This window comes from Ipomoea nil, unplaced genomic scaffold, assembly GCF_001879475.1.
Source record: "Ipomoea nil cultivar Tokyo-kokei standard unplaced genomic scaffold, Asagao_1.1 scaffold3169, whole genome shotgun sequence".
Classification (NCBI taxonomy): Eukaryota; Viridiplantae; Streptophyta; class Magnoliopsida; order Solanales; family Convolvulaceae; genus Ipomoea; species Ipomoea nil.
The window spans coordinates 2,443,541-2,466,524 of record NW_017619597.1 but is presented as its reverse complement, the minus strand read 5'-3'; the positions used below and the strand labels follow the sequence as shown (position 1 = coordinate 2,466,524).

General features: G+C 32.8%; 3 protein-coding genes across 5 annotated transcripts; all 3 read left to right on the top strand.

Moving 5' to 3' along the window:
- Nucleotides 1-4,743: 4,743 nt before the first annotated feature.
- Nucleotides 4,744-9,464, top strand: LOC109167476 (calcium-dependent protein kinase 18-like). 2 transcript variants are annotated; one of them, XM_019316481.1, is made up of 13 exons: nt 4,744-4,908; nt 5,040-5,492; nt 5,972-6,102; nt 6,211-6,252; nt 6,380-6,491; nt 6,580-6,658; nt 6,817-6,986; nt 7,088-7,214; nt 7,362-7,477; nt 7,577-7,684; nt 7,766-7,828; nt 8,107-8,280; nt 8,766-9,464. In XM_019316481.1, exons 2-13 carry the CDS (start codon nt 5,088-5,090, stop codon nt 8,910-8,912), a joined length of 1,674 nt encoding a protein of 557 aa, XP_019172026.1. In that variant the 5' UTR covers nt 4,744-4,908; nt 5,040-5,087; the 3' UTR covers nt 8,913-9,464. The 2 variants fall into 2 exon arrangements, with proteins under 2 accessions (XP_019172026.1, XP_019172027.1); XM_019316482.1 differs by lacking the exon at nt 4,744-4,908 and having other exon boundaries at nt 4,919-5,492.
- A 1,260-nt stretch (nt 9,465-10,724) lies between these two features.
- On the top strand, nt 10,725-16,623 carry LOC109167702 (DNA-(apurinic or apyrimidinic site) lyase 2). 2 transcript variants are annotated; one of them, XM_019316793.1, is made up of 11 exons: nt 10,731-10,999; nt 11,575-11,664; nt 11,790-11,802; nt 12,048-12,108; nt 12,208-12,323; nt 12,431-12,511; nt 12,689-12,886; nt 14,234-14,385; nt 14,900-15,519; nt 15,905-16,047; nt 16,323-16,623. In XM_019316793.1, exons 1-10 carry the CDS (start codon nt 10,777-10,779, stop codon nt 15,977-15,979), a joined length of 1,629 nt encoding a protein of 542 aa, XP_019172338.1. In that variant the 5' UTR covers nt 10,731-10,776; the 3' UTR covers nt 15,980-16,047; nt 16,323-16,623. The 2 variants fall into 2 exon arrangements, with proteins under 2 accessions (XP_019172337.1, XP_019172338.1); XM_019316792.1 differs by having other exon boundaries at nt 10,725-10,999; nt 11,575-11,802; nt 12,023-12,108.
- A 3,259-nt stretch (nt 16,624-19,882) lies between these two features.
- Nucleotides 19,883-20,619, top strand: LOC109167703 (chaperone protein dnaJ 11, chloroplastic-like). The gene has a single exon (XM_019316794.1). The coding sequence runs from the start codon at nt 19,930-19,932 to the stop codon at nt 20,479-20,481; it is 552 nt and encodes a 183-aa protein (XP_019172339.1). The 5' UTR covers nt 19,883-19,929; the 3' UTR covers nt 20,482-20,619.
- The last annotated feature ends 2,365 nt before the right edge of the window (nt 20,620-22,984 follow it).

The following is a 22,984-nucleotide window of genomic DNA, read 5'->3' as shown; positions in this document are numbered from 1 at the left end:
AAGTAAATTGCTGGGAATATCGATTCTATTATTTGATTGAGTTTAGAATTGTAAAGAATAAGAAGTATAAAGACAATTATACTACTACATAATAATAACAAGGAATAAGGATCAAATAGGCCATCGAACTGCACACAATAATGCAATTAGGTCACTGAACCTAAAAAAGTTACAATTAGATCCCTAAACTAACCATTTTTATGCAATTAGTCTAATTTGTAAGTTTTCTAGGTTGCTAGCATGTCACGTTTAATTTAAAATATTTATTATTTAAAATTTAAAAAAAAACTCCCGCCATGGATTCGTCTCTATGGCCGGAGACGTCTTCGTAGAAAACAAAATACCAAGGGGGACCATAAAAAAATATTTTCTTTATTTTTGAGGAAAATATTTTCCATGAACCAAACAAAGGAAAATCATTTAAGGAAAACATTTAATTTTTATTTGAAAAATATTTTTCATTAACCAATGAAAGAGAAATTTTCAAATGGTAATACTTTTTTTTGTTTGGAGTACTATTGACCGTGTTATCAAATGGTAATACTTATTAATATTTTGATTTTGAAAATATCTTTTCACAACATTTTCTCACGCAAATGTATAACATGCGATTATTATGAATGGCAATTTCTCTTGACTTGTGGACTTGTGGTACTCTCTCATATTTTTGTATTCTTTTTTTTTTTTTTATAATAATAGTATTTGAGAAGATTATTTGTATTATATTTGGATATTATATGTACTAGTAATTCACTCACGCGATGCATGTGAAAAAATGATGTTATTATAAATATAAATAAAAAAAATAGAAAAAATTAAAAATATTTTAAATTATTTAGTATAATAATATTTTTGAGCTTTCATCGGTCAAGTATTTATTATTTTTATAAAATACAAAATTACAATTAAAATTAAAATTAAAATTTTGTATGGTTAATATAATCTCTAATTATATACATATTCAAATAAACTTATAGAGAGAATTTACATAATTACATTGATTTATTTTTAATTGTATTTCATCTATATTATAATTTTCACAATACAAATAATAACTAAGATAATTACATTTAGAAAGTAAATTTTAAATTTTGTATGAGTAAATTTAAAATAAATGTAATTCTTTGTTATGGAGGAGAAAAAAATAGCTATTTTATTTTTCAAATGTTGTGCTTTTTTTTTTTTAATAGTAAAGGATGTTGTGGCTATTTTATAATAATAATAAGGATAGAGATAATAATTGTAACAATAATTACTCACCAAAATAATAATTGTAACATTAATTACTTCACAAACCATATAGCTTTATTATATATATATATATATATATATATATATATATATATATTAGCATTTTGTGATTGGTGTTCTTATTTGCATAAAAGATGTTTGCAATTTGTATTTGATATTTCAGTTGTGATGGAATAATAGAAATAGAATTGGTTGAACATAGGTTAACCCAAAGTTTTGAGAGAATAATTGCCCAACGGAAGTCCCCAGCTAAATACTCGAATAAAAGTCAACGAGTACGAAAAATATTAGAAGTGATTAATTATAAATGGGCGATAAGCGGCAAGTAGCTCTAATAAAGGTTAACTAGTCAAAGTTTAGGGCATAATTGCATATAGGTAATGATGATTCACTATGTTGAAAAATAAATTATTTAAAATATTGATTATATTGTTTGATTTGTGGAAATTAAGTTATATGTTGAGAATAATTAGTACTCCGTATAAAGATTCAAATGCCCTTTCATAATGCTAGGAGAGGAGAAAGGGGGAAAAGTAGGAGAGAAAATTAAACTTACACTCTCAAAGTAGCATGCCAATTTCAGAACCAAATAATAAGAATTTTTCAGAAACCTTTCAACCAAATGTCATGACTAGCTCCCAAGCATTCCGAGTTGTGACCTAAACCTATCAGATTGTCATTGACAATTTAATGAATATTTAAATATTTTAAATTAATAATTTAATATTTAAAATTTTTATTTAAATATTAAAAATTATACTAATTTAACTAAAAATTGACATTGTCTTCAAAAATTTTCATCACGACAGAAATGAAGAGATATTCATTTTTCCTACGGAAAATTTGATGAGATTTCAAGGATAAGGATGCAGAGTAATGGAGTATACTCCCCTTCCAATTGCTATCCCAAATGTGACTTAAATGACTTATTTTGGTTTCCAATGAACAAAAAATTGATAAAAGGGACAATATATAATGCGTTAAGGATTTTAAATCATGCATTAAATATTTTAAAAAATGAAAGTTAATGATCAAATATGGAAGTGACATCTAACATCAGTGGTGGGGTTCAATGTGAATAAAAAAATCGTGAAATTTTTTATTGGCTATTCACTTCCAATAGGGATAAAATGGACAACGGTAACTGTATAGAAATTATTTCTAAAGTGAACAGATCCCTTACTGTGCATCAGTATTTAGTCTTGTATATTGAGTCATTAAATCATAATGATTTAACATTATTTTAAATGTTCTGTCAAGTTGGAATATGATGTGCTCTCGAAATTGAGGATTCAATTTTTGAGAAGAAGAAAAAGTACAAATGTTCAGCAGCCAAAGGAATATTGAGGGTGTTGCTATTTGCATCACCCTTTGGTCAAAAGTAAGTATAAAGTATCTTTAAATTGTAAAAAGGTGAAAACTTTCAATAATTACATAGGTGGTGTAAATAGTCAAATGGGAGTTCATTTTGCTATTTGCACCACCTTGGTCAAACCTCATTTATGAGGTGTAATTAATAATTTTTTAATTCAAAATTTAATTAAGAGAAAATGATATTTTCCGCCCTAAGTTATATACTTATAGTACTTTTTACTCCTGAATTATTCATGTTAGCATATTAACCCCCTATTCTAAAGTGACGATTTATATTAAATTTACATTTCTACGCTTAATGTAAATATTTTATTTATTTTTCTTCTCTAACAAATTATTGCGTATACGTAGGGTTGGCCACGGCTCCGTTCTAACTGAACTGGACACTATAGCAATCGAATTAAAAATTTCCGGTTAAGAGAAAATTGTACACTTTTTCCCTATGAGTTATATGATTATAACACTTTTTTCCTCTAAGTTATTTGTTTATCCACATTTGCTCCCTCAATTATATTAACAGTGATAGATTTTCTCCATTTTATGTTAGGTGAACATTTTTACTCTTAAAACTAAATATTTCATTTATTTTTGGAAAAATAGCACTTTTTTCCGCTGAGTTATATACTTATAGCACTTTTTCCCCCTGAATTATTCAAGTAGCTATTTTCACCCCTAAAATGTTAAATGGACATTTTTACCCTTAAAATAAATATTTTATTTATTTTTCTTCTCCAACAAATTATGATTATGATTCGGTTCAAACCGAACAGACACTGGCAACTAAACTGAAATATTCTAATTACATTTTAGAATCGAAACCTGATATTAAGAGTTTATTAAAATCACGAACTGGAACGGCAGGTTCATGTTTCAAACTGAAAAAATAAAATACATTTATTGTTGAATTTAGATAATTTTAAAAATATAAAAAAAATTAAAATAAAGACAGTTCAAAATCGCGAACCGGATCCAGAACTGCCGGTTCACGGTTCAGGATCCAATTTTTTTGATTCATAATTTTAATAAACAGAAATCCCAACATTGGGTTCTGTATATGAATCATAACCGGAAACTTTCAATTTGATTGCTATAGTGTACGGTTCAGTTCGAATCGAATCGTGATCATCCCTATGAATAAGCAATAATTTGTTGGAGAAGAAAAAATAAATAAAATGTTTACTTTAAGGGTAGAAATGTCAATTTAATATATCAGGGGGAGAAATCACCACTTTAAAAATAATTTAGGGGGCTAATGTGCTTACATGAAAAACTCAGGGGAAAATGTGCTATAATCATATAATTTAGGGGGAAAAAGTGTCATTTTCTCTTTATTTTTTATTCTCCAACAAATTATTGTTTATATGTACGGATGATTATGGTTCGCTTCGAACACTTTTTTATTTTATTGCCAATTCAAAATTTATTTATTATAAATTCTATTTCTTATTTTTAAAATAATATAAATTCAATAATTATTGTATTTTATTTTATTTCATTTTTTCGGTTCTGAATCGTAAGTATAAGAAAATAAACCTTCACAATTAGTTATATTTGTTCTATATTTTCTTAAATATTTTTAACCCAAAGAATCTAAGCTTCATTCTCAAAGTTCAGACCTATGACCATTTATTTGAAATGGTAATTAAAATGTTATCATATTACATGATAGTTAGCTTAAGCATATTATATATAATAATCATATAAAAACTAATTACTGTTAAATCAAAATAATTGTAAATTACTAGTATATTTTGGGGTAAGATTACTAATATATATGTCCTCTAATGAAATATCATCATATTACTAGGCTGTGATCATACTCGTTGACTTCTCAATGGTCAAGTCATTTGTTTCTCCCCTTTTTTGTTTCTTTTTTGGAAAGATTTCCCCCTTCTCTTTTCCCATTTGCTGTCGTGGCTAAAGCTTCTATATTTATTATTATTATTTTTAATTTGCAAATTACTGAGTACAAAATACTTTATATTCTAAATTTAAATATCATAATTTTACTTCGATATATTCTGAAAATTTTATAATGTAACTATAGTATGCACGGGATACCTTAAATTACAACAACACTAAAACAGACAAAGAAATACTCCGTAGTAAATTTCTTGAAAAAAAAAAAAAAAAAAGAAAAAAAAAACATTGTATCTCTCTCATCTTCTTCCAAAAGTCTTTTTTGACCTCCGGCGCCACCTTCAATCTTTACCCCGTCTTCATCCTTTCTGCTCCAAGCTTTCCTCTCTTAAATCTCATTATTATTGGTTTCGAAATTTCTCTGTGAGTATATTAGTATGCATATGAATTCGATTGCCGCTTAAAAATAAAACAAAAAAATTAATCTTTGCATATGATCATTCCTGATAATTTCTTGGGTTATCTGATAATTGTGAATCTTGTGATCCCTAAAGGAATCTGAAGAAAAGTTTGGAGCTTTATAGTTATAGACCTTTGGGGAAATGGGTAACTGCTTTAGCAAAAAATCCAGTGGCTCCAATAGCAATAACAACTCCTCCTCCTCCTCCTCCGCCAATGCCGCCTCGAGAAACGGCAAGACGACCACAAAGCCGCCGTCTACCGCCACTGTCACATCGAGGAAACAAGATTTTTCGAATTATCTTTCACAAAAGGCCAAAGAAGCATCATCCAACAAAGCCAGAAATTCGAATGTGAAGGTCAGTTCCAAGAAGCATAGTGGGGTTATTCCTTGTGGGAAAAGAACAGATTTTGGGTATGATAAGAATTTTGATAAGATGTATTTGATGGGCAAGTTGTTGGGACATGGTCAATTCGGGTACACCTATGTTGCCACAGACAAATCCACCGGAGAATGCGTTGCTGTTAAGAAAATTGAAAAGAACAAGGTAATCTGTTTTCCTTAATGTTTTCCCCTTTTTGTGTGTGTGTGTGTGATTTGATCTCCTCTCCCTGTATTGGAAATGGGATTTCTGTTCTTTTGGTGGTATTTTTAATGTTATTCTTTAATTTACCTTTAGAAATTCCATGTTCATTTACATTCTTGCCCACAATTTATCGCACAGGAACCAATTGAGCTGTCTGTACGGACAATCAATTTACATTCTTAGTTATTGATATGGAATCCAGCAAGTCCCTGAAATATAATGTAGTGCCATTTTCAGAAGAATATGTTTTTTGTTTGTAATATGAATTGAGATGCTACTAATTACCGTACTTGTTATATTGGTAGAAATGTGAAGGTAGAAGCATGGCTTGTGATTTCTGATCAGTTACAATTCTGGCTTGTGAATTGCATTGTTTTAAAGTCTGTAACTTTCCAGCTACCTTGGTTGCAATTATCATAACGAGTCCTGATTCACGACAGATGCACCTTCCCATTGCGGTTGAAGATGTCAGGCGAGAAGTTAAGATATTAAGGGCCTTAACTGGTCACGAGAACGTGGTTCAGTTTCATAATGCATTTGAGGATGACAATTTCGTGTATATTGTTATGGAGTAAGTGACCTTTTTTGGACCTCTTTTTTTTTTTTTTTTTTTTTTTTTCTATGTTTCTTGATTTGGAAAGTATGTGGCTTATTCTTGAAATTCTTTTATATCTTTTAGGTTATGTGAAGGTGGAGAACTACTGGATCGTATCTTGGCCAAGTAAGTATTCCTCAACTTTCGGGACAATAAACTATCCACGGGTTGCAGTCTGAGCTCTAGAACATGAATTCCCGAGTGAGCATAATTGTATAGGTATAGGACTTAACAATATTTTTTCTGTGATCAGGAAAGATAGCCGTTATTGTGAAAAAGATGCTGCAGTTATTGTAAGACAGATGGTAAAAGTTGCAGCAGAGTGTCATTTACACGGTATGGTACATCGAGATATGAAACCAGAGGTATGGACGATAAGTTTCGGTTCTTTCGACTGGATCCTGCTGCATATTCTGCTTCGTTTACAATTTTACGTGCATTTCTTTGATGTAGAATTTTCTTTTCAAATCAACGAGAGAGGATTCTTCATTGAAGGCAGTTGATTTCGGTCTTTCAGACTTCATAAGACCAGGTGATTAGATGTCGAAACTCGAAATCATATACTCCGTAGTATTTTTTATCATTCTAGTTTACATTCGTTTAGCTCTTGAAGTCGTCAAATCATATAGGATCTAGATTTTATCACTTCCGTAATCGAAGTTTGAACTTCACGAGGAGTAATGAATGCAGGAAAGAAGTTTCAAGATATTGTCGGGAGTGCATATTATGTTGCTCCAGAGGTCTTGAAGCGTAAATCGGGCCCCGAGTCAGATGTATGGAGCATTGGCGTAATAACCTACATTTTGCTTTCTGGTCGGCGACCCTTTTGGGACAAAACGGAAGATGGCATATTCAAGGAGGTGAGTTTCCGAGGCTCTATCCTGAGATTTTCTTTGCCCTTTTTGCCCTTTCATGTACTCTATAGTATTCTCGGGTATATTCTAATATATGTGTGTTATAGGTTCTAAGAAACAAACCTGATTTCCGTCGCAAGCCATGGCCAAGCATAAGTAACAGTGCTAAAGATTTCGTTAAGAAAATACTGGTGAAGGATCCTTACGCTAGACTTACTGCTGCTCAGGCCCTTTGTAAGTATTACTATTACGATCACTGGGCTGTCGATATGAAGGTTAATGAGAAGCAAAGATCTTTTCGACATTTTTTTTATCCATTCTATCGTTTTTTAGGTCTTATTTTATTTTTATAATGTCATGAATCCGATGATTCTTTTGCAGCACATCCGTGGGTGCGAGAGGGAGGCATTGCATCGGACATCCCTCTTGACATTTCTGTTCTGTCCAACATGCGACAATTTGTTAAATACAGTCGTCTAAAACAGATTGCTTTAAGGGTAAGTTTATACTTGCTCCATACGAGCTTTCCGTGAATCAAAATGCTCGTTTTATTTATGGTACTTATTTTTTTTACGGGTTGATGCATTATATTCCAGGCATTAGCGACCACACTTGATCAAGAAGAGTTGTCTGATCTCAGAGATCAATTTGAGGCTATTGATGTGGATAAGAATGGCGTCATTACACTGGAAGAAATGAGGCTGGTATGTTTTTACAGTCACGTAGATTCTTGTGGTTGTTGAAAATACGCGAATATTTTACGTGCGTGTACGACTTTAATGCAGGCACTTGGTAAGGATATTCCGTGGAAAATGAAAGAGTCGCGTGTTCTTGAGATTCTTCAAGCGGTATGTTCAGTAGCATTATTTTTGTTGAGCATATAACTATTAATGTGCAATCCAACTATCAGCTTAGGCTTTTAGTTGAGATGGAGTACATGCTTCAATTTGGTATCAGAGTCATGCCAAAGGTCATGCATTCGATTGAATCTCAGCGCCACCCGATAAAAAGAAAGAGACTACTGCTTCAATTATTTTCAGCAGTTTCAGACCCGCTTATTGGGTTTCAATCTCTCCTTGTGCTTTTATAGTTAATTCCTGATCAATACTAGCTATATGATTGGCAGATTGACAGCAACACCGATGGACTCGTGGATTTTGAAGAGTTTGTTGCTGCCACTTTGCATGTGAATCAGATGGAGGAACATAATACCGAAAAATGGCACCAAAGATCGCAGGCTGCTTTTGAGAAATTTGATATTGACAGAGATGGATATATCACTCCAGATGAACTTAAATTGGTAAGTTTTACGATCCTGTCCTGCTGAAGTGAGTCAAGTGACTAATGAGTAATGACCTCACACAACACGCGAAGAACATCTCGATCAATACATAGATTTAATTACTTCGAACTTTTTAAAAGCATGCCAATCATAATGTGAAATATGCATCTTTCCCTAGCCGGCAAAGGACCACAAGGAAGTAAACCAGCCTAGATTGCTCACAGTTGACCAGGTCGAATCAAGAAGGCCAATAGGCCGCTCCTGCTGGGAGTCAAAACTTGTAAATTTTAACCTTGTGGTTACTAAGTCAACAGCATGACCAATTCGGCTAAGGTTGCCCGAGGGTGTCTGTGTTAGGTCACTCCTACTGAAAGTTGAACTTGTAACCTTATAGTTACAGAGTTAACAGTCTGACCAACTTAGCTGAGGTTGCCCGCCCCCGAAATATGCATCTTGAGTTGCTGGTAGATGGCTGTGGTTTACACAATACTAATGTCTTGCAGCACACGGGCATACGAGGCTCCATAAACCCGCTTCTGGACGAAGCAGACATAGATCGAGATGGGAAGATAAGCTTGACAGAATTCCGCAAGCTCTTAAGAAGTGCAAGCCTGAGCTCTTCCTCCCCATCTGTAAGACACAGACATTAGAAGTGCATGTTAAACTTCCCAGCAAAGATTTTTTCGTCGTCGTCCAAAGATCATCATCGTATAATGGTTGTTAACTGCTTCAGTTGGCTGGCTCCAACAGATAGCGGCGTAGCCATAACTGCCCCCATTCTTATGCTGCTCAATATGGAACCACTGAGGGTGCAGTTGCCAGCCTGCCTTATCCAAATCAACGACCAACAGCATTTGTATATTTCGCGGAGCTCCTTGTATTAACTGTTTATGTGAACCTATTGGTTTATGTGAACCTTGGTGGACTTGTTGGGAAAAGTTATGGTCAAATGACAACTATAAAAGTTGGCTCTATTTGGCATTAAACAACAAGTGAGAGAAATCACTGCATACTACCACATCCCATCAAGCTTTAAATTGACTGATAATCAGGTGTAGGCCCCTGTTTGATAAATGGCTATTAGCTATTAGTTGATTGAGTTGATTAGAGGGTCTAATTAGTTGGTAACATTAGCTTATTGTGAAAATGTGTTTGGTAAATTAGTTGTTAGCTGATAGCTGTTTGGTATAATTTCTTTTCTCACAAAATTAATTGAAAATGTTGATTTGAGTAGTTTTTTGAATTTTAGCATTTTAGAGTTACAAAAAACTAATTAACCTAATACTTATATTGATTTTTAACCAAGTCAAAAAGTGAATGGTGGTCAAATAAGTCAAAATTGACTTATATGTTAACTATTTTACCAAACAGGGCCGTAGTAATTTTATCTCCTAGTCCAACAAAATTTATCACTGAAAATATTATCAATATCGATATTGATTGAAGCTATAAAAAAAAAAAAATATATATATATATATATATATATATATATATATATATATATATAATTATTATGTGGTATAATTCATACTCATTTTTTTTTACTACTATTGACTTTGTTACAATGCAGTATCTACTCATAACTACTTTCACAACTTATTAAAGCACAAATAGTCAGTATCGCCCCACAACCAACTATATAAGAGAGCAATTTGGTGTCAGACCACAATGTCTTTTTAAACTAAAATTCATACTCTTTATATTATAAGTGGGAAGAGAAGGAGAGAAAATAAGAATAAAAAGGTAGTGTTTAAACAGACCCACTACCCGTATCAAAAATATGAATTGAACTCTCGAACTTAAAAACATATCAAAATAATCATTGAACTTGTAAAGGAAAATATAATTAAGACTTTTTAAATAAGTTACCTAAGGTAACATAATAAACAGTGTTGACATGTCAACCATGTATACATTTAACATTGATGTTATATCTATCTGTTATATTAATCTCGTTAACTAATATTTTCACATTTGAAGTAGAAGTAACGTAATAATCGTGCCAACTATTATGTAATGTGATTACTTATCATTCTAAATGAATAGTCACAGGGGCATTCACCAACCTTCTCATCTCCAAGACGGACGAGGATGAGAAGGAGAAATTATTACAAATTAATTTAAAAAAATCATCTAAAGAAGGAAAAGATGAAATCGGAATATGATCTCTTTAGCTAAACACCTATGCCTTATATTTTATTTTTGGTTTTAGTTTATAAATTTAAAAAAATTATATGTTAATGCCATGTAGTGTACCAAATCAACCATTACTCATTTAACATGAAAGTAACTTTGTAAAAATGACATTATTTCATTTTCTTTTCAAGTTCAAAGTTTTAGAGCTTAAATATTGATTTTGGAATATTTGAAAGGTCTATTTGACCCTTTACCACAACCTGGAATTTGCTTCCCGGAAAAAGTGAAGGAAGGATTTGAGCGCAGTGGCAAAAACGAAACGAGTTAGCGAGTGGACTCAGCACTGCGTTGCTGCTGGAACTCCGAATGAATGAATGAATGAAGATAGTGACGTACAACGTGAACGGCCTAAGGCCTCGAGTCTCACAGTTCGGTTCTCTTCCCGGCCTTCTCGATTCGCTCGACGCTGATATCATCTGCTTCCAGGAGACGAAACTATCGAGACAAGACCTGCGAGCCGACTTGGTTAGGGCTGAAGGCTACGAGTCCTTCTTCTCTTGCACTCGCACTTCCGATAAGGGCCGCTCCGCTGGCTATTCCGGTTTGTTTTTTCCACCTCTAGCTCCCTTCCTCGTCTATATTCACCATTTGCCTAAATTTCATTCCGTTTCTTCAATTTTACATTGTTCATCTTTCAAATTTTGTGCTAGACTTCACTGGTTATGCGATTTTGCGCCTTTAAAAGAGATTAGCTTATAGACCATTTGCTGTTGGCATGTAAACCGATCACTGTATTGAACAATCATTAAGTAGTTTATTAAGCTCAAATTGCTGTTGAAATTGAAGCTTCTAAGGTTTTTAGGTTGCTATGCAAGTCAGACAGAATATATTGATGGTAGTATTTGTCAATCTGTATTTAACTAGATTATTTTAGATCATAAACTAGATAATATACTTTTTACAGGTTTCACAAAGATTATTCTCAAAAGAAGATCATAAATTTTTTATAAGATTTAAAAAAAAAAAAAAAAAAAAAAGCTTATTTAAGCTGATAACACAGGAATAATGTGAGTTGGTTATGGATTATTCAGACAATGGTCAAAATTCCTAATCAGGAGCTCTTCCTAAGTAGCACAACATAGATGAGTAAGTTTGTTATTGTAATGGTTTAAGCAGGTGTTGCTACATTTTGCCGTGTAAAATCTGCAATTTCGAGCAATGAAGTGGCCTTACCCATTGGTGCAGAGGAGGGATTTACAGGACTTCTTAAGGCTTCTCAGGGATGTGGATCTAGAAAAGATAACAGTTCTCTGATTGCACAAGGCCTTGAGGGATTTTCTAGGGATGAACTTCTTAAAGTCGATAGTGAGGGGCGTTGTATAATCACAGATCATGGGCATTTTGGTAGGTAACATGCACTATTTGATATGCAAGGATTTGTCATCTAGTGGCATCTAGCATTTCAATGGGATCTCATCTAGCAGTCTTATCTTTGTTATGGTTCAATATTTGAAAGTACTGATATTTTATGATTCTAATGTCTTGCTGAATATTCACATCTACCTTCACAATGCACTGGAACTTATTTACTGCTTTTTAACATATGGTTGTTTGGAATTGACAGTTCTTTTCAATATATATGGTCCCAGGGCTGGTTCTGATGATTCCGAAAGAATCCAATTTAAGCTTATATTTTTCAAGATATTAGAGGTTATTCAATCTTACTTGGGTATTTGGCTTCTTGGTCTTTAGAATTTGAGCTTTGCAGCTTTTGACCATGTAGTCTTCTTTGAATATAATTTGTTTTAGAGAAGGTGGGATTGTCTACTACGTCAAGGACGGAGGATAGTTGTTGTTGGGGATCTTAATATTGCTCCTGCTTCTATTGATCGTTGTGATGCAGGACCCGATTTTGAGAAGAATGAGTGAGCTGTTATTTGAATTTTATGCCCATTTAGTTTATTGACTTTGTTATCTTAATAAAAATTGTAGTTCTCTTATTCCTTGTGATTTGTTGATTACTGTAAAGCAGGTTTAGAAAATGGTTTAGATCTTTATTGGTGCAAAGTGGTGGGAGTTTCTTGGATGTATTCAGAACAAAATTTCCTGATAGGTTGGTAGCTTACTCCTTTGCCTTTAGTGTCTTCAAGTGACAAGGGAAAAGGCATAGACCTATTAATTGTGTTTTAACTAATTTTCTATTATACTCGGAAGAAACTTCATGGGTCTATGGTTCAGTTCAAGTGATTATTTCATATTCAATTTATCTTGTTCTGGGATGTCTTTGCAGAAGAGAAGCCTATACATGTTGGTCAACTAGTACTGGTGCTGAGGAATTTAATTATGGGTCAAGGATTGACCATATACTTACTGCAGGGTTATGTTTACATGAAGAGCACAATCAAGGCCATGACTTTGTAACTTGCCATGTTAAAGACTGTGACATACTGGTGCAATTCCGAAGGTGGAAACCTGGAAATACACCAAGGTAAATTGTAATTATGTCTAGACGATGACCATATGATTAGCTATGGATTTGCATGAAAATGCCCTTACAAAAAATGAATGGTATGTGGATTAGATGTGTCTATGTTCATGTTGTGCAGTATGTCTCTTGGAAGTAGCTCAACATGCATTTATGCTGAGAAGCTAGGATCACTAATGAAAAATGTCAGATAACTTTCTGCACGTCACATAGCATCCAAAAAGCACTCCAGTTGATGATCTTGATTAGATAATAAACATTGAATCCCGGTTCCTCTATTTCCTTTATGAATTCAAATAAAAGATTAAGGGGATGTTTGGTTCATAGAAAATGTTTTCCAAAGGAAAATATTTTCCTTAAAGTGGAGGAAAATGTTGTTTTTTGGTGTTTGGTTCATGGAATTCATTTTCCATTGGAAAATGAATTCCTCAAATTTGAGGAAACAAAATCCTTGGTTGGACCAAGGATTTTGTTTTCCATGGAAGATGGGAAGAAAAAGTGATATGGTATGACTATTTTACCCTTGTTTTCTTTCTTAATTATATTACTCTTATTAATTTGTAGGGGCATATAGGTCTTTATACTCATTATTCCTTACAATTCTAAATCTAACCAAACAATAGAATTAGTATTCCCAGTAATTCTTTTTCTACCAACCAAACAATGAAATTCATCTTTCTAGTAATTGTTTTTCCATGGAATTTCAATTCCAATTCCCTTAAAATATTTTCCGCGAACCAAACGAGCCCTAAGGGTAATACTCTGTGTGTTATAGTATGCATAATATAATTTACAGAGATAATTTCACTTACTCTGAGATTTAAGCTAGTAACTGGAACCCTCTTATTTTTAGAAATTATGCCTGAATCCCTGAGTATCATTTTCTATTTCACTTTAGTCCATAGTACATAATACTACATATCTATTTCCCATCATACTGCTAAAATTTTCATTCCCACTTATTAAAAATGATTGGGAAAAATGCAAAATGCCAAAATAGAAAAAAAAAAAAAAAAAAAAAACTTGTTTTTTTAGTGTTGATTGATGTTTTAGGTGTAATTCTTCAAACAGGAGGGGGTCCAAGTAAAATTATAATCTGTATGATTTATTATCCAACTCATTGCCCTGGCTGCGTCTTTTGAGACAAGTTATTGCTGCCAGGCTGCCACCTTTTTTAATTTCCCAAAGATAGCTTTAATAGAATGAAAATCACAAGCTTATATGCTTCAGCAGTTCAGCATAATAAACAGTACTGATGTATTCAACTTTCCATCTGGGATTTTGACATAAACTGCCATATTTATACAGAGAGGAAGCAATAAGTCCACTTACACTATTCTGTATCTGCAGATGGAAAGGAGGAAGAAGTATCAAGTTAGAAGGTTCTGATCATGCTCCTGTTTATATGACATTAATGGGAATCCCAGAAGTATTACAGCACAGCACTCCCTCATTATCTACCAGATACCATCCACAGGTCTCTGGGTATCAGCAAACTCTTGGTGCGCATTTCTTGTTACCTCAATTATGAACACGTTCTATTATTCAAGTTTTAAGTCCCCATTTTCATTTTGACTTGATTTGTCATTTGTGACTTTAGTTACTCATGGCAATAGTTTACCATTTGTCTTCTCAGAATGTTACAGCAATTTTGGTAAATAAGGGCAGTAAATCTTCAGTTTATCTTGTTGTTTGAATAGTTGAACAAATTGTTGATTTCTTTTCAAAGGTGATGTAAACTTGAAAATGTGCACTTAGCAAGTAGCTAATTCTGGTTTTTAAATAGCTTTTTTTCACTAGTACTAAATGGGAATGTGAAGTTCTCCTCAGGTATTTGGTGTGAATATCCTATACGATGTGTGTATTCCCTCTTGTGCCTTTAACAGAATTGTTGTTTAATTGACTGCATCTCAAGTTGTAATTTGTAAATTTGTATAGTCAAGGTGTAGTATGGGATTCATTTTAACTTATGCATTAATTTTTAATTTTTTTTTTTAAACTCTGCTTTATATGCAGTGTCAATGTTAATGAAAAGGGAATCATCCAATCGAACTGAAATTAATGGTGGACCCACTTCATCACCAGATGAAAGTATTATTGATCCAAGTATTCCACAGGATAGTCCCATATCAAGATTAGAGGAGAGCTATGAGTGCTCCTCAAGTAAAGATTCTCACATGGCAATGCATAGTTTAGGAAGCACTGCTAATTTATTGCCTTGCTCAGAAAGCAAGAAAAGAGCACGAGACAGTCGGGGGTCTCAGCTCACACTAAAGTCATTCTTCCAGAAAGCTTCAAGTGAAAGTGAAACTTTAGATAACAATTGTGTGGTCAACAAGCATAATCAGAAGGATATGTCTAATTCCCTTTCAAATTTATATGGTGATAATGCTGCTGAAAATGGTAACCGTAACACAGAGAATGCATCTGCTCAGGAGGTAGGTATGCTAGATGCATGCAACTCTTCAGACAAAGAGAAGAGGGCTGATGCATTGCAGGAGTGGCAGAGGATTCAACAATTTATGCAGAATAGTGTACCACTTTGTAGGGGCCATAAGGAGCCTTGCGTTTCTAGGCTTGTTAAGAAACCAGGCCCCAATTTGGGACGCAGGTTTTATGTCTGCGCTCGTGCTGAGGTATGGCCATTTATTTTCACTGTCTATCTCCTATACTTCACTGTAGTGTACTTGTTCTTATATTAGGATTATAATTGTTTCCATAACTTATCATAGGAACATCTTGTATGGGAGTGGAACATTTGGAATTCTTGGTTTGTGCTTGACAAATGTTGAGCATCCAATTCTTTAAACACACCATCCAATTCTCTTCACCCTTCACACACACTATGTTATGGATGCTCAATTGAGTCTCATAGTTCTTGTCTTTCCTTTATGAATGAGTAATTAAGCAGGCTTTCAAGTTACATGCAAACACAATGACACACATTGTCATTTAGTCATTTATGTTATATCTATAATTTTTTCTCCTATATTCTAAAAAATTCTGGTTTCCTTTTATAAGGGACCTGCATCTAACCCTGAAGCAAATTGTGGTTACTTTAAGTGGGCTGCTTCAAAACCCAAGGGCAAAAACTAGCAGTATTTGCTTCCATACGAGACAAACGACCATGAAAGGCATCTAAACGTAGTGCCTTCAAATTTCAGGTCAGTAAAATTAAGAAATCTTCTCTCTAGACTCTATAGCAACACCCCTCTTTGAGTTTTATTAATGTTTTTCTTCATGTATCTACCTTTTCTATAGCTAATTGCCATTTGCATTTTTTGTAAATATTTTCTAACCCCATATATTAGCCTTAAGGCAAGTTTCTGTGATTGAATTCGTATTTTGTCAAAACGGGCTCATTTTAGAGAAATACCTGAGCTTGATGTAAGGAAAAACCTTTAGTTGTATGCCTAAAGAAAGTTAATTTGTTATGAAGGTAATGGATATTGAGAACTTTGAAGTTTGAACAACTAAAGGATATATATTCAATTGATTGATCTTACCAACAAGGGCATGTAGACAAAGCTCATTAATCCTTAAGGACTCAAGAGATGATGTTTGCTTTGAGGATTAGTCTGATAAAATGCCTGATAAAAAAGTTGGTCTGTGCAGCTTTTAGTTTTACAATTGTAATAGTATGTGACCAGATCTACCTTTGAAACACTAAAACTGCAATCCAAGTGTATTTAATTGTGAACATTGGCTAACCAGTGACTAAGTTTCAGAAGTGCTAATTCCACTAGATCTCTACCTAAGTTGTTTAGACTTGGTTTAAAATGTAAATGCTCCTTGAGAAATTATCCAATTTGTAAAATTACTTTTTCAAGTCCAGACTCCAGAGATACAATTTGCATTCTTTTTTTTATCGATGACAAAATCTAGATAAATAACTAGGAAGTTTGCACCTTAAAAAAGATTCTTAAAAGAGTTTTTACATTATTACCTTTTTAGTGTTATTTCCATTTTTCTTTACAATAACAGTGCTACCTCCAAAAATGATGGACCAAATGGATTTTTATCTCTTAATATAATCAAGTGGTGCACTTGGCGTTGAGAGGTCTTCATCCTAGTGACCACTATGATTCCAAGGATGTGAAATCCCTTGTGGCAGTTAGTGGAAAGATATATCTTTGCAAGAACTCCGTTGATTTATGTTTTTAAAGAGACAGGGATGGTCTACATTTATTGTTTTTTTAGAGATGTTAAATCATCAAATTGGCAAGCGTTAGTCTTCACATATTTTGCAAGTCCTGTCCTTCGATTTGGAAGGTTTCTTAACCAAATCGAAACGGAACCTTTGGGAACAAGTGGTCACACTAGCACTTAGGTCCAGATTTATAGCATTGTTTTTTGAAGTTTTCTTATTGGTCTCAACTTCTAGCTGATGATATTGGATAAGGATTCAATAAGTGTGCCCACTTTGATTAAGAGCTGTTCCTTGATAGGTACGTGAAGATAATTATTTAAACAAAGTTTACCGTTTAGTGGCTTAGTGCGTGACCCTTGGATACAAGGAAACGATGATTAGAGGAAGTGTGACAAAGCTCATTTACTTGGCAAGTAGCCTAATACTTTATCTGTACCCCCTGGTACTAATTGAAAATTTAAAAGTCAAAGCTTTTCAAGAACATCATATTATGGTCATGTTTGGTAACATAGGTAGCTTATCAGTTAATTTTGACTTATTTGACTACTATTAGCTGTTTGATTTGGTTAAACAACTAATATAAGTGTTTGATTAATAAGTTTGTTGTAACAGTTTATTGCTCCAAAACCCTAAAATTCAAGAAGATGCTCAAAACAGCTTTTTCGATAAGCTTTTTGAGAAAGTTATTTTGCATGTAATTAGCTAACAGTTAATTTATCAAACATCTTTCTACAATTAGCTAATGCTATCAATTAATTAAACCTACTAACACAATCAGCTAACAGCTATTTATCAAACATTCTCAAGTCTAACTCTTTATTTTGTGTGTAGTTGTAAGAAACTTGGTCCCCACAATTTTAAAAAACTTAGTTAAATGTTATAGAAACCCATGTCTCGTCACAAACAATCTGATGTGATGAAAATGCTTAATTTACAGAGTGTCACATTATGTGAATATATAAATTTGTTAATTGGGGCCGTATATGACGATTCTTTGTTCTACCGATGGAGACTGATTTTATTATTATTATTATTTTTTTTTTTGAGCTGATGGGGACTGGTATTTATTTTTGTCAAAAAATAACATGTGGATACGGATTTTTTTTTAATCTCATTAGAGCTTCTTTTTTTTTTTTTTAATTTTTTTTTAGTAGCCACGGATATAGTTAGTAGCACAGATGGTGATGTACAGAGGAGAGGAATATGTCTTTTTGCAGATTTAGAGTGCATTTCTAATTATAAGAATGTGCAACTTATGTTCGTAAGCATATTTGAGACTTTTGAGTAATTATATTAATACATTAAGGTGCTGTTTGGTTCATGGAATATTAGATTACCTTAAAGAATGTTAGATTCATGTGTTTGGTTAAAATTGAGGTATTGAGGTATGTAATATAAACCTGTTTGATTTAGGGGTTATCTTTTATGTTATAATTAGTATTTTTATTTTAATACCCTTAACATATTTTTGTGTATTTCAATAAATTTTTAAATTAAAATAAATAAATAAATAAGATAATGGTATCATATATAATTACATGATTTAAAAATAATTAACTAACCTAACTTGTGAAACAAAATTATTTTATAAGTTAATATAACGTAATAATAAATAAAATAAAATATATAATTAGAAAAATAATTAAAAATGATGCATATAATAAGTCTGCATAAAATATATTTTTTATAATAATAATAATAATAATAATAATAATAATAATAATAATAATAATTAAAAGGGTAAAATGTTTAAATATGTATGGTAATCTTGGATATCTTAAGAAATGTAACGGAATCACATTCCCTTCAAAATCCTATGTAGAGGGTATGTTGCATTCCTTTAGGAATATTATATTCCCTTGGAAAAGTAAGATAACATGAACCAAACGTAAGAATGTAAATTTAGGAATGTCACATTCCTTTAGTTATATTGTATAACTTGAACCACACGTGCGGTAAGAGATGTATGTAGTAAGGCCTTCCTTCCATTTATGCTGGGGCAATTTCCACCGTCGTTGCTATATCCTCACTTAATTTGGACCCCTTAAATAGAAATTAGGTTAGATATTTAGGTTTTTAACATGCATGTCTACGCTACTTTTTTTTATAGCCACATCGCACTCTAACTCGGTTAGTGATTGATTAAAATACCTACTAGTTGGACAGGTGTAAACAAATCAAACTACGTAGGTTTGATTGGATGAATATTTAAATTTGATTTGGTTATTATTGAGTTGAGTTCGGACGTGGTTATTATTGCCCTTCATAGTGGCTCCGCCCGGAGTATACTGGTATTTATATAAATAAATAAAAGAAATGAAATTAATTCAATTGTACTTTGGTTGGCCATCCAGTGTGACCTGGTCGCCAGCAATCCTTATACCACGGACTAAGATTTACAGTGCAATGTGCACCCTGATGTCTGTATATATTTTATGTTGTAAGTTTTTATGTCTTGTGTTATAAAATTATGTACTTTAAGAATATGAATTTTGTGCTTAAAATAAATTAATAATTATGTTTTATGTTATAAATTTATTATGTCTTGTATTGTAAAATTCTGTGTTTATAAATACAAATTATGTACCTAAAATATATTTAAAAATTAAATAAATATATAATATGTATATGTGTCTTATATTGTGAATTTTGTACCATATCTTTAAGTATAGCCAGTTCCCAACTGGCCAGGCACAAGGGATAAGCATTCCCTACATAATAAAGCCAATACTGATAGAAGCCCCTGCCCGCTACCGTTAAAAAGCTAACTCCGTTAACCACAGTTAAACCCCTCCCTCCTTTGTCGTCAATTCTCTATATATACACCATTCTCTTTACTCTTTGACTCCCAGTCCCACTACACATCTCTGATTGGTTTAAATTCCAAAGCTTATCAATGGCTTCATTTTCCGCTCCCTACAATTCTCTTCTTCCTTCGCCTACACAAACGTCTTTTTTCTCGTCGGAGAGCTCTGCTTCACCGTCGTCAGTCAAATTCCGGCCATCAAGTTTTCCAGGCGTCGCCGCGTCCGCCACTGCTACCTATGCTGAATTCGAAACAGAAACAACTACTGCCTCGTTTTCGTCGCCTCCGAAGTTGACCTCTCCTTCTCCAACGTCGTCGTTTTACGATTTGCTCGGAATTCCGGTTGGCGCGACGAGCGAGGAGATCAAGGCGGCGTATCGGAGACTTGCTCGAGCTTGCCATCCCGACGTGGCGGGGACTGGTCAGAAGGAATCGTCGGCCAACGAGTTCATGAAAATTCATACGGCGTACTCCACTCTATCGGATCCCGAGAAACGCGCCGACTATGACCGGCGCCTCTTCCGTCGGAGGCGGAGTGTCAAAGTGCAGCACTCCGGCATTTGTACTTCTTCGGCGCCGGAAAAAATGTCGAGATTCACCGGCTACACTCGCCGGAATTGGGAGACCGATCAGTGCTGGTAGCTGGATATATTTTCATTTTCCTAGCTATTCTAAATATAGATTAGAAGTTAGAACAGATCCCTTCGTTATATATGCAGAAAAGCATAGCCGCAGTTACTGGACGATAATTCAATTTTTAACATGATTATTCTTCGGTCTCTTCTGGATGACAATTTTAATTTCAGCTAATATTTACAGCTTCTTTTTAATTTTTCTCTTAAAACTATTTTATACTCCGTAATAAATTAATCACTTGCGACCCTCACGAACCGATCTTCCGTGTTTAGATTGGGAAATGATAACCGATAAGTCTTTGAAACTTTATAAATCTGATTTTATTCGAACCAAAAAAGAAAACGAAATTATGATTAGTGTCGGAGTTAACTTTTTTGATTTTGTACTCCGTATAAACACTCTTCTTGTTTTGCCAGCCTTCAGTTTGATTGGATGCTTGAAAAGTCAGAGCATATACTATTGGATTTGGAAAATACTGGATCCCACTCATTTCACAAATTTTTGTTGTAGATATTTTTTTAGGGATAAAAATATCCTATCATTATTTGTCATATCATTGAGTAAAAATCAGGACATCCTTATTAGTTGAGTTTTTTTATAAAAAAATTTTGATGAGTTTTTGTAAGTGTGATTAGGAAAGAGAAAAAAAAAAATCTGTTTTTAAAAATAAAAAATTTCGTAAATGATGTCATAAACGCGCACAGTTTGTGCATGCAATTCATGTGCAACTGTGGCTCTCACGGAATTTCAGTGCAGCTGTCATTTATTTGTGGCTGGTCTCACTTTCTGCAAAGAACCCTATATTTGCAGGACTAACTTTCATCTTCTCTTACTTGTTTCTCTTTCTTCTATGTTGGCATTTATTCCTAAATAATTGTGAATAATCCTCCTATTGGGGATGCTCTTATGCTAAAAACTTATGTGAGACCGACTTACATATCCTTTTTCGTGAGGCAGATCGAGTCAATGATAAAATGTAATACTTATACACACAAATATAATACTAAATCATGAATAAAATATTTATTATTTATATGAAAAAATGTAATACTCATGTAATAGTATTACATTTTTTATTTATAAGTAACAAACACTTGCTAACATTATTTATAAGTAAAAATATAATATTTTTGATAAAAAATAAAACTTTTATATCAAAATATAAAAATATTATATTTGTCATCAAAAGTATTACGTATTTTCTTATAATTAACAAACACTTTATTCTTAATTAATATTACATTTTTCAGTATAAGTATTATATTTGTATATGAGTTAATTCCAACAATGGTCCTCTGACTATATTGATTTTCCAAAATTAGTCCTTGACTTTTAATTTGGACACTTTAGGTCCCTTGACTTTCAATTTCTTTTCAATTGAGGTCCTTTCGTCAGAATACGGTTAATTGAATTTTAAATGAAGGGGTAAACTCATCATTTCACCTGCCTATGTATTATTCTTAGTATTTCTCCATTGTATACGCGATATATATGAAGATAATCTTAGTCGAAACCCTAAAATGTTCCTCGTCGTTCTCCATTTGCTGACTACTCGTGTGTGCGTTTCTCTATTATTGAGATGTTTACAAGGTATAACAGCGAAATACGAAGGGAGAAATACGAAGAATAATACATAGGCATGTGAAAGGACGAGTTTACCCCTTCATTTAAAGTCTAATGAACCGTATTCTAACGAAAGGACCTCAATTGGAAATAAATTGAAAGTCAAGGGACCTAAAGTGTCCAAATTAAAAATTGAGGACTAATTTTGAAAAATCACTATAGTCGGAGGACTATTGCTGGAATTAACTCTTTGTATATTAACTATATCCAACCCAATCTGCCTCACCTAAACATATACGTGAGATGATCTCACACTTAAGTGAGAGAGTATATGCCTAGTAGAACAGTAGAACTCCTTGGGTTTTGGGGTAAATTGGAAGAAAAATTATGTGGAATTTTATTTTTTTAGCAACAAAAATTGCGTCAATTTTGTTACTATATATATATATATATATATATATATATATATATATATATAAAGGTAATCAGTGTTTCGTGATACATGAACATAACCACATGGATTGGCTGCGACACCCCAACATATTAACGCCTTAATAAATAGAAAATGATACTCCCAAACAATATAATATATTATATTGTTGAAACTTTTTAAGTGTCGTTGCTTAGGGTAACCTTACAATCAGGGACGGAGTCAGGAATTCTGTTGAGGGGGTGAAATAAAAATAAATTCATAAATTTTTTTCAGGAAATGCAAAACATTAAAATAAAAGAGATATTTAAAAATAAATAAATAAATTACCTAAGAAATATAGGTGTAAATATTGTTGGATATAGGCGAAAAATAAAACACATCGAAACTTTATAATAATATTCATAACAAAATATGAAACATAATTAATTTGATAAAATAATTTGAATATATATATATATATATATATATATATATATATATATATATATATATATATGTATGTATGTATGTATG